The 12,585-nt window shown below is 39.4% G+C and overlaps 1 protein-coding gene across 8 annotated transcripts in view; it reads right to left on the bottom strand.

Moving 5' to 3' along the window:
• Positions 1–12,585, bottom strand: part of phactr4b (phosphatase and actin regulator 4b) — an 87,459-nt gene that overhangs the window by 47,596 nt on the left and 27,278 nt on the right. For 3 of the 8 annotated variants that reach the window (XM_061916087.1, XM_061916088.1, XM_061916093.1), the window contains exon 1: positions 8,760–8,989. The exons of 4 other annotated variants lie outside the window; for them this stretch is intronic. In XM_061916087.1, coding sequence (XP_061772071.1) covers positions 8,760–8,820 — 61 coding nt within the window. In that variant the 5' untranslated portion in view covers positions 8,821–8,989. Of the gene's footprint in view, positions 1–8,759; positions 8,990–12,585 lie in introns of those variants that run through there. One more of the 8 variants, XM_061916095.1, reaches the window with a different exon arrangement.

Below are 12,585 nucleotides of genomic sequence, written 5' to 3'. Positions count from 1 at the left end.
TTGCCGATTGTATTGTACCATATGTCCCGGCAAGAAATCTGCGTTCAAAGGACTCCGGCTTATTAGTGATTCCCAAAGCCCAAAAAAAGTCTGCGGGCTATAGAGCATTTTCCGTTCGGGCTCCAGTACTCTGGAATGCCCTCCCGGTAACAGTTCGCGATGCCACCTCAGTAGAAGCATTTAAGTCTCACCTTAAAACTCATTTGTATACTCTAGCCTTTAAATAGACTCCCTTTTTAGACCAGTTGATCTGCCGTTTCTTTTCTTTTTCTTCTATGTCCCTCTGTGTATCGGCTGGGGACATCTCTGCGCTGCTGGTCCGCTACCCTTGGGATGGTTTCCTGCTGGCTCCGCTGTGAACGGGACTCTCACTGCTGTGTTTGGACTGGACTCTCGCGACTGTGTTGTATCCATTGTGGATTGAACTTTCACAGTATCATGTTAGACCTGCTCGACATCCATTGCTTTCCTCCTCTCTAAGGTTCTCATAGTCATCATTGTCACCGACGTCCCACTGGGTCATTATTGTCACCAATGTCCCACTGGGTGTGAGTTTTCCTTGCCCTTATGTGGGCCTACCGAGGATGTCGTGGTGGTTTGTGCAGCCCTTTGAGACACTAGTGATTTAGGGCTATATAAGTAAACATTGATTGATTGATTGATTGAATTATTATTATCATTATTGTTCATTATCAATAGTGCTATTTATTTTGGTATTTGTATTACTCCATTTGTAGTGCAATAATGTTCATAGTCATTTCTATGTTATTAATAATTACTTCACTAACTGCTTCTTTGTTATCGTACCATATTTGTACATATCGTATTTGCTGATTTTGTTCTGTTGTTGTTTTTGTTGTTGTTGTCTCTCTGTCTTATCCCCCACTTGTCCCCACAATTTCCGTCTGTGTCTTCATTTTTTTCTTCTTTCTATCCCAATCCTGCTCTGGTCCGGCTATGCCCAACATTTACTACAGTATATCCATTTAATAAAGCCAAATACAAATAAGGCAAAAATAAAAGTATCCCACACTTATTTTGTAAAGTAAATCTGTACAGCAAATATGGATGTCTACATCAATAATATGATTTGCCTGGACAAAACAATGAAAAAAATTGTTCCAAGAAGTTAAAGTGGAAAAGGGCTTAATGTCATGTATGACGACATCACATAGGATGTCGAAATATCGTGCAGAACTTCAGCATATCCAGCAAAACATTTTCTTAGCAAGTAAAGCTGATACTTTATTAAGACCAGGGGTTGCCAACCCGTCAATTGTGATCGACAAGTCAAGCTTTGGGACTCTAATGGTTGATTCCACAAATATTAAGAAAAATGTTTACATTATCACATCAGTGGTTGGTGATGACTGATTTTAATATATTAGACATAGAAAGGTTCCTCCAACAGCCAAAGTAATTGTAGGAAAAGTAATGGTCAAATAAAATATTACGATATATATTACGATATTTTGCCTTGGCCTTGAATGAACACTTGATGCATATAATCAAAGCAGTATGATGATTCTATGTGTATACATTAAAACATTCTTCTTCATACTGCATTAATATATAGGGAAATCACAACTAAGTCAATTGACAGAAAGTGTATTTATTAAAGTTAATAAGCAATGGCACAAACATTCAAGTCATTTCCAAAACATAAATTGCAAGATTGTCAGAGACATTTTATGTGTCAAATAAAAATGAGCTGCATAATAGGAAATCAAATAGTATTTGTCCTTGACTATGTGGTATGTTAGTAAGGTTATGAAATTCTCTTCATTCTCTAGCGAGTGACTTACAAATGATGCTACATACTAGCAGTAATGCTACTTTTTATAGCAACGCTTTTTTCCCCCCACACTTGACAAATTACGGTTGTCTGCTCGACATATTCCCACTTGAAGCCAAACCACCGCCAGACGATGGAAACCCGGCTGTTTTTATTGGGAATTAAGTCTTCCTTAATTTGTTGCCAGATCTGCACCATCTTTGTATCGTACGGCTACGTTAGCAGCTAACGTTAGCCACGCCGCTACTTCTCTGCCCTGCGAAGGCGTGTATGTGACGTATGACGTGACAGTTTGTGACGTATGTAAGAATGTGCGCCTGCTTGTCTGTGAGGAGACACAGAAAAGAGCGAGGAGAGCCTGAAGTGCACGCCCGCAGCTAAAAGTCCTGCGTGAAAACTTATACTCGAATATTACGATATAGTAATTTTCTATATGGCACATAGACAAACCCGCGATATATCGTATATATCGATATATCACCCAGCCCTAAGTGGAACCATGGCGAGAAACAACATTTACTGTTTAACACCATGTCATTGTTATCACTGCACAAAAGCTTGATTTTTATGAGGAAGACAAAATTGTGCACTGTTAAGCATGAATATATAAGGGTGAGAGGCTGCACACATTGCAAGATGATAAATACATGTTCATTTCACAAAGCTTGGATATCTAAAATAATCCGCAGGGGTATGATTAACACAGCTTTACCAAAAGCATCAATATTCTGACAGTACATTATGTTCCTATTGCTGTATATTAAAAACCAAGCAAATCTGTCGCTTCAAACTAAGTGGGCTACAGTATTCTCGTTGAATACTGTTATTATCTTTAGCTCAGAGTTCTCAAGCACTGTGTGTGCTTTGGCAGGAAGATGCTTAGGGATTACATTGTACGTAGACACTCAGCATATCCACAGTTAACAAGAAAGGTCTGATGCTGGCGTTCTGCCAGAGTTCACCAACATTCCTTGGCTTGGCAGAGACTTGTACCTTATCAAACTTCCAGTTCATACTCCCTCAAAACAGAAACAAGGCCTGCACATGGATGAGCTCATGGACCACAAATGACTGTCAATCATAATATATGCAACAAACCCTTATGAAAAAAACAGTTGCAAGTGTGTACAGTCATGATTAAAAACTGCACAGGTGATTGATAGGCCTAATGAGTGCAAGCCAAATGACAGAAGTGAAGTGAATTATATTTATATAGCACTATTCTCCAGTGACTCAAAGCGCTTTTACATAGTGAAACCCAGTATCTAATTTACATTTAAACCAGTGTGGGCGGCACTGGGAGCAGGTGGGTAAAGTGTCTTGCTCAAGGACATAACAGCAGTAACCAGGATGGCGGAAGTGGGCATCAAACCTGAAATCCTGAAGTTGCTGGCACGGCCACTCTACCAGAATGCTGAGAGTTTAAATGTCGGTGCTGTCAATGGGCGCAACTGCGGCACCAACCAGGATAATGTTTACCTTTGCTAAGACAACATGCTGTTATACAAAACATCCAGTCCAATGCATACAGTTTTGTCCAAAATGATAAGGACAATGACAGTGTTTTGGGTTTTTTCCACTTTTCTAAAATACCACAATGAATTACTACAAACGCCATTTCCATATGAGTTGGGAAATTGAGTTAGATGTAAATATAAATGGAATACAATGATTTGCAAAACATTTTTAACCCATATTCACTTGAATATGCTTCAAAGACAACATATTTGATGTTCAAACTGATTAACATTTTTTTTTTCCGCAAATAATCATTAACTTTAGAATTTGATGCCAGCAACACATGACAAAAAAGTTGGGAAAGGTGGCAATAAATACCGATAAAGTTGAGGAATGCTCATCAAACACTTATTCGGAACATCCCACAGGTGTGCAGGCTAATTGGGAACAGGTGGGTGCCATGTTTGGGTATAAAAACAGCTTCCCAAAAAATGCTCAGTCTTTTACAAGAAAGGATGGGGCGAGGTACACCCCTTTATCAACAACTGCGTGAGCAAATAGTCAAACAGTTTAAGCGCAATTGCAAGAAATGTATGGATTTCAACATCTACGGTCCATAATATCATCAAAAGGTTCAGAGAATCTGAAGAAATCACTCCACATAAGCGGCATGGCCGAAAATCAACATTGAATGACTGTGACCTTCGATCCATCAGACGACACTGTATCAAAAACCGACATCAATCTCTAAAGGATATCACCACATGAGCTCAGGAACACTTCAGAAAACCACTGTCACTAAATAGAGTTTGTCACTACATCTGTGAGTGCAAGTTAAAGCTCTACTATGCAAAGGGAAAGCCATTTATCAACAACATCCAGAAACGCCGCCGGCTTCTCTGGGCCCGAGATCATCTAAGATGGACTGATGCAAAGTGGAAAAGTGTTGTGTGGTCTGACGAGTCCACATTTCAAATTGTTTTTGGAAGTATTCGACATCGTGTCATCCGGACCAAAGGGGAAGCGAACCATCCAGACTGTTATCGACGCAATGTTCAAAAGCCAGCATCTGTAATGGTATGGTTGTGCATTAGTGCCCAAGCCATGGGTAACTTAGACATCTGTGAAGGCACCATTAATGCTGAAAGGTACATACAGGATTCGGAACAACATATGCTGCCATCTAAGCGCCGTCTTTTTCATGGACGCCCCTGCTTATTTCAGCAAGACAATGCCAAGCCACATTCAGCACGTGTTACAACATTGTGGCTTCGTAAAAAAAAAGAGTGCGTGTACTTTCCTGGCCCGCCTGCAGTCCAGACCTGTCTCCCATCGAAAATGTGTGGCGAATTACAAAGCGTAAAATACGACAGCGGAGACCCCGGACTGTTGAATGACTGAAGCTCTACATAAAACAAGAATGGGAAAAAATTCCACTTTCAAAGCTTCAAAAATTAGTTTCCTCAGTTCCCAAACTTTTATTGAGTGTTGTTAAGAGAAAAGGTGATGTAACACAGTGTTGAACATGCCCTTTCCCAACTAGTTTGGCACGTGTTACAGCCATGAAATTTCTAAGTTAATTATTATTTGCAAAAAAAAAAAAAAAGTTTATGGGTTTGAACATCAAATATCTTGTCTTTGTAGTGCATTGAATTGAATATGGGTTGAAAGGGATTTGCAAATCATTGTATTTCATTTGTATTTACATCTAACACAATTTCCCAACTTATATGGAAACGGGGTTTGTAAAAAAAAGTCGAGGTGTAAATGAAATGAACAGGTTCAGCTATAAGTTGAGAGGTTTCACAAAAACATGTAATATCAAGCCAGAGTATCCCAGCAGAGCAGAGTATATCTCCATTATCAAAAGCAGAAATGCATGCAAAAAAGCACATACATTGTAATTTACTTGGCTTAAAATCTTCTGCAGACTTTTTCACCTGCTGCTTGTTTGTGGGTCTTGCTGCCTTTACTTTGTCTTCAAGCCAAACATGCCTAGAACGGTGTCCAAACTTTTTCCACTAAAGGCCGCATTCAGAAAAAATGACTTAACTTTTGTGAATTAAACGCAAGATTTAATATACAGTATTTGGACAATGACTATATCTTTCATGTGTACTGTAGGTGAAAAAGCAATTAGTAATATAAATCTTAGCTTAGAGTGGCAAAAGTGCAGCCTTGGGGGGTAACAAAACCCTCATCACAATATTACGACTGTCATGTTTGTTGTTCGCAAGCACATGCCTAAAATAACAAATTGCATTTAAAAGTCGATGGAAAAATTAGAGCCATTAAATGTCGATGACTAGTTGACTATCAAAATAGTTGTTAGTTGCAGCCCTAAAAGTACAGTAGTAGTAGTATAATAAATATAATAAGACTAAGTTATGTGTTGTGTTAAGAGCACACAAATCAGGGAAAAAAGACAAATCCACCCCTATTCTCCTTTGTTGGATCCAATACTGTATATTGTTTCACAGAGAATTTTAATTGTGAATTCAAATAAATAATGTTGAGCTGTTAATATTGATTTGTGTGCTCATTTATAAGACTGTAGATGGCAAATGTAGAGGTGTTATTGTTTGGGCCAAAAGTACTTCATTTCCCATGATCCGGCAGGAATGAAGGCAGGAAGTTGATGAAAGAAAATTTATTGTTGAAAATATTGTTATCATGTTACACGAAAGCCATTGAATGTAGTGACCAGATCTTTGAAATATAGAGAACAAGTCAACCTTCATCGTGTCTTCTCTTTGCAGTGCCATTAAGTGTAGAAATTATTACATCCTTTTCTTGTTTGTTGGTAAATGTATACCATATACAATTTGTGCTACGTGAATGTTAGCCATTTACAGAATCAGAATAAGATGTATTGCCCAAGACTATGCTATGCTCTCTTACTCAAATGCAAGAAACAAAGAAAAGCACAACTACAAGAAAATGCAGTCCCAGTGAAAACCTGTCGGTGTCGTCAATACTGTTGTCGGGCGGATTTTTATCAGTTGCACTCATCCATCCATCCATCCATCCATTTTCTACCACTCATTTAACAATTAATCAAAGCAATATAAAATTAATTGAAGGTTTTCTCTAATCAAATTAATCGATCAAGCGTTGTAGGCCTACCGTAGCTGTTTGTATGAAACTGTATGTGTGTACCCTGTAATTGAGCCTGTTGCCCAAACTCAGCTCTGACATGCTACAGCTCCCTCATGACCCCAAATACACCAAGTAGTATAGACAATGAATACATATAATTGACAATTGTGCTAATTGTCCAAATACTTGTGAGGTAATCTTAAAAAATGTTTTATTGATTTTTAAATGGAAGAATACATATATCTTGTAAAATATTTGAAAGCCTACACAACAATCTTGATTGTATTCAAAATCCTTGTGAAAAAAAACCTTTGTCACTGTCCAAACATTTCTGGTCCTATCATACAGGATGTCTTGGTGGCACTAATATCTTGCAGCCTGATTCAAAAAACAATGTAAGCCTACATTTCTGAAGCGGATTACTACATCAAAGATTGAGCAAACACAAAGGCACAATTACAAATACTAACTCTTCCAAGAGGTTAAGATTTTAGCCGTAAAGTTGATATTCACAGAGAGCTCAAGTTGTCTGTAACACATCCCAAGCACATCCATCCATCCATTTGGGTCCCTATATCTTAAAAGACCAAACATGGTAATAAAACAATTTTACCTGGAAGGTGGCTGTTCAGTGTCCAGCTTCCATGGTGGCGGCTTTTAAAACAACAAGCCATGGGAAAGCAGCAGAATACTTCCAGCAATCTCAAATGCAACATAATTAGTAATACTCCAACACTTGAATCAGCGTAGACAAAAAATGTCACAAAGGCTGGAAACAGGAAACTGTTTAAATTCAAATCAGAGCTGGATGAGGTTCAAGGAACACGTTGACACTGAGGAAATCCAGCTTATATTGGCATAGTACAACTCGGGAGGACTTGGACCAGCAGCCATAACATCCCGATGAAGCATTGCAGTCGCCCTGCGTTTCAAATGTTTGTCACACGGTTGACTGCAGTGTCAAAAGAGCCTGTGTCACAGCGGCTCAGCTGAAGCCAGTCAAGCAGGATAAAAGCAGGCTGTGCCAGGCCAGCACACATAGAGCTAGCTCTGCAGAGGTACCAACTGCTCAGCCAGGGAAGTAGCGAGAAAGATGACTGATAACTCCTTTGAAGACAGGCACTTTAACTTGATGAAATCCTCTCACTAAAATTCACACATAACAAATACCTCCGTATGAGATTTTCGATTCAAGAGCCCAGACGATCAACCCCAAGTTATTAATCACAGATAAAAAAAACTCGGACTCATAATGAAGGTTTTTGGTGAGAAAAGTAAGTCTATCTATGAGTGACCGTGGGACTGGAAATGGGCGTAAAGGGGAACATTGGACAAAAAAGTACAGGAGTGAAGGGGCCAGCCTGGAAACACAGAGAGGAAACAGCACTCCACCCTGATTCTGTGACTTAAAACAAAGACAACCTCCTTCCCCTCACATTTCATAACAGTGCAGTAGTGAACTGTACAGTTCTTGCTCACACTGTTTTACTAAGTCCAAAACAGTGACAGCGGTGAACCATTAGCACTACCTGATCACACATTAACAACAGACTGCTTGTGTAAAACATGTCGTTGCAAAACAAGACAGGAATTCTGGTAGTTGTGCTGTGTAATCTGAAGCTGAAAGATAAGGCATTGGAGTCAGGAAACATGGGGGTGTGCGACTATGGGAGGCCCCACCTTTGGGTCCTGTAAACATGTGCCACATTGGCAATGATTTCTCTCTGACCTTTTAATTCCATGAGTCTTGACAGCCTCTGTCAGGTGAGCATGTGATCATGTGATCAGATTATTGTTTGAAAAAAAAACAACAACTCTTAGCCAATCCTTTCTGATCAATTATATAAGAGGCTAACTACCACCCACCAGGAGCAACACACCATGAACAATTACAGGCATTTAATAACTAAACCATTGGCAGGGGAAGATTATGTACTCAACATGCAGTGTTACACAACATTCAAATATAACTTAATTTGTCTAAAATCTAATACCACACAAATATATTATTATTGTTGTTTATGATGTCTATATGCAAGTGTATACCTCATTAAAATGTTTTAATATCCAATTTCCTTGAGTAAATATCTTATATAACCAATGAAAATTAGTGCGCAACAAGTATGCATGTGTACGTGAAAACACAGCTGACATTCCTCCACGTGATCCCAGTGATTTAACATTCCTTGTGGTGGTAAGGTAAATGGGAAACTTAGAACAAGGGGGAAAGAGAGGAGAGAGAGACTGTGCAGTGTGTCTTGAAAAAAAATAGTACTTAACCGCGAACTCTCTGTCTCTGCTCAATGACCGATCAAAATATTCTAAAAAGTAGTCTATTACATTGTATTGGACATATTTACTTTTACAAAAGACACTCAAGCGTACAAGAGTGAGTGCCGACACTCACCGCCATTGTTGTTTTGTTGTGAATCCTGAGCTGGGATCTCTACTCTGAAACTCTGGCCCATGATCTAGCCCCCTGCGGGGCTTCTACCTGTTCTGCACCCTCAAACGTGCCCAGTCTGGATAGATGCAAGGCTGCATCTGCCTTTCTCACCGCTCAACAAAGCCCTCCAGTCTCTGCTGTGTCAAGTTCTATCTTGTTTTCAGCAATCCTGTTGTCTACCCTTCCTCAATTCCTTTCAGTACTCCCCTCACCCCTCCCCTCTTTCAATCTCCTTAAGTCCTCCCCTCCCTGCAGGAGCTGGACTCCCTCTCTATGACTGACCCTCCCTTCTTGGCTCATAGCACAGGTCAACCCTCAGTGAAAGATGCCAACCATTCCTGGGAAACCTAAGTTATGCTTTAAATTGTGTGTGTGTGTGTGTGTGTGTATACAATGGTATGTAGGGCAATTTATGCATCACAAACAACAAAAGATCAGTGTGGTGGTGTAACAGTTTGTGTCACTGTTTAGTCTTGCAAACTTGGCAAGGAAAACCAAAGAAAGATATTTCAAATGTTCATACATGAGTAAACATTTACCTACATAAAAAGGTAACTTGAAAAGAAAGTGAAGACTTAAGAGATTGGAATTCATATACAGTAGGATCAGTTCTTATAATAAACATTGTTCATTAAGATGACAAATGTTGGTCATGTATGCTGTTTTTCTGGCATGCTTGTTCAAAAGCAACAGAGTGTGTTTAACACGCTGCTCACCCTCTCATTAACTCCAAACATTTACTGCAGTTCTCCAAGTATCTCATGACAGTTTTGAACAGCGTTAGCTTGCTTTACTTGAAATGTTTACTAAGGAAACGGCCCAAAAAGAGACCACCTCACGAGAGGGGAGTGTGTGCAGTGAACCCCCAAGAACCAGTGCTTTGATTTCTTCAGAGAAACTTGTTTAAGTGTGTCCCCAGAGGACTACAGAGTACCAAACTGTGTAATTATGCCTGGATTAAGTTTTCTTAGTATTTGCCTGCATCTCGACTAGTTCTAAAGATGGCAAAGTAGTTTATGTTTTTAACAATATTCCTTTTCTCTTCCAGTGCCCCACATACAGGCTCCACACCGGGCCAGATTCCAGAAAGAGCTGAGCCAATCCGCATGAGCCTTAGAACCTGTTAGCCTGACCTGGATTGCCTACTAGCCAGACTTGGGAAGCTGAAGCAATTTGGCATTGTAGTCGAGTACAGATACATATGCATGTGTTTCCAATGACCTACCACAATAAAAAAAAATGGTGCTAATAGCATAAAAGTAGATATATCATGTGTTACGGAGGTCACGAGACAATATGGAATAATATATATTTTTTATTATAAATTATGTTGTAATGTCAGTCTCTCCGGGATTCTGAGGGCTTTTTATATATGTGTTGCTGCCTAAAATGCCTGAATTCCTCAAAAAGCACAGTATTGCAATAACAATTGGAAAACAAATACTGTATTGATTTTTCACTCATTTTATACTGCACAGACTTAAAAGTTGAAACTAGATGACAGTAAAAGCACATACTCCGAACTAATTGTCAAATTACTGTACTGTTTTATTAATAATAACAATATTCATATCCACACAATAAGAGCATCAGTGAACTGTTTAAAGTGATTTATAGCAGTACTTTTTGTCAGTAAAAGAGAACAGATGAAGGATGATCATCACACGTCATCTCGGACATGTAAATGCTACAACTTTGTTAGGTAAGCATTCCAAATAAGAATGTTCATCATTTCCTTACCCTGGATAAAGGTTGAATACACATGTAAACACATGTAAACTAAGTAGTCAGTATGTTGGTATGTTGCTAAATGTTTATATACTAAAATACCCAGAAGGCTTATTAGCGCTAGAGACAGGAACCAAAAGTATGTCGGATTGTGCCATTTGAACAATAAAAAGTTGATATATTGTAATGTTTTATGTTACTTTCTGAGTTTTTAGTCAGAAGTTTCAAATGGAGCACCCCCTATAGGTCGTATTTCTCCTCAGCACGTCAGAGAATCCTCATTGCCCCCATGTTGGCCTTTTAAAGATGGTCGCATGACTGTAAAACACAAGTGTCAAACACAAGGCCCAAAGGCGAGATCTGGCCCGCCACCTTAAAATAATGTGCATACTTTATCTTTCTTACTAAATGTAATTACTGTTTAATTTTGACACAAAAAAAAATATGTACAGGTAATGCATGAAATTGCATATGTTTTAAACGTTTAATATAGTCTGCTCATGTACCAAATACAGTGAAGAAAATAAGTATTTGAACACCCTGCTATTTTGCAAGTTCTCCCACTTAGAAATCACGGAGGGGTCTGAAATTTTCAAGGTAGTTGCATGTCCACTGTATGAGAGATAACCTAAAAAGAAAAATCCAGAAATCACATTCTATGATTTTTTTAACAATTTATTTGTGTGGTAAAGCTGAAAATAAGTATTTGAACACCAACATTAATATTTGGTAGAGTAGCCTTTGTTTGCAATTACAGAGGTCAAACGTTTCCTGTAGTTCTTCACCAGGTTTGCACAGACTGCAGGAGGGATTTTGGCCCACTCCTCCACACAGATCTTCTCTAGATCAGTCGGGTTTCTGGGCTGTCGCTGAGTGACACAGACTTTCAGCTCCCTCCAAAGATTTTCAATTGGATTTAGGTCTGGAGACTGGGTAGGCCCCTCCGGAACCTTGATATGGTTCTTACGAAGCCACTTCTTGATTTTCCTGGCTGTGTGCTTTGGGTCATTGTCATGTTGGAAGATCCAGCCACGACTCATCTTCAATGATCTGACTGAGGGAAGGAAGTTTTTGGCCAAAATCTCACAATACATGGCTGCAGTCATCCTCTCCTTAATACAGTACAGTCGTCCTGTCCCATGAGCAGAAAAACACCCCCAAAGCATGATGCTACCACCCCATGCTTCACAGTGAGGATGGTGGTCTTGGGATGGTACGCATCAGTCTTCTTCCTCCAAACATGCATAGTGGAATTATGACCAAAAAGGTACATTTTGGTCTCATCTGTCCACAAAACTTTCTCCCATGACTCCTCTGGATCATCCAAATGGTCATTGGCAAATTTAAGACAGGCCTTAACATGTGCTGGTTTAAGCAGGGGAACCTTCCGTGCCATGTATGATTTCAAACCATGACGTTTCAGTGTATTACCAATAGTGACTATGGAAACAGTGGTCCCAGCTCTTTTCAGGTCATTGAACAAGTCCTGCCGTGTAGTCCTGGGCTGATTCCTCACCTTTCTCAGCATCATTGTGACCCCAAAAGGTGATATCTTGCATGGGGCTCCACTCCGATTGAGATTGACCGTCATGTTTAGCTTCTTCTATTTTCTAATGATTGCTCAACAGTGGACCTTTTTCCACCAAGCTGCTTGGCAATTTCTCCAGAGCCCTTTCCATCCTTATGGAGTAGTACAATTTTGTCTCTGGTGTCTTTGGACAGCTCTTTGCTCTTAGCCATGCTGAATGTTTGGGTCTTACTGATTTTATGGGGTGGACAGGTGTCTTTATGCAGCTAACGACCTCACACAGGAGCATCTAATTCAGGATAATACAGTGAAGTGGAAGAGGACTTTTAAAGGCGGACTAACAGGTCTTTGAGGGTTAGAATTCTAGCTGATAGACAGGTGTTCAAATACTTATTTTCAGCTGTACCACACAAATAAATTGTTAAAAAAAATCATAGATTGTTATTTCTGGATTTTTATTTTTAGGTTATCACTCATACAGTGGACATGCACCTACCGTGAAAATTTCAGACCCGTTCATGATTTGTAAGT

Source organism: Nerophis ophidion, linkage group LG11 (assembly GCF_033978795.1).
Source record: "Nerophis ophidion isolate RoL-2023_Sa linkage group LG11, RoL_Noph_v1.0, whole genome shotgun sequence".
Taxonomy (NCBI): domain Eukaryota; kingdom Metazoa; phylum Chordata; class Actinopteri; order Syngnathiformes; family Syngnathidae; genus Nerophis; species Nerophis ophidion.
Note: the sequence above shows the minus strand (reverse complement) of the source record. Positions and strands in the feature narration are given on the sequence as shown.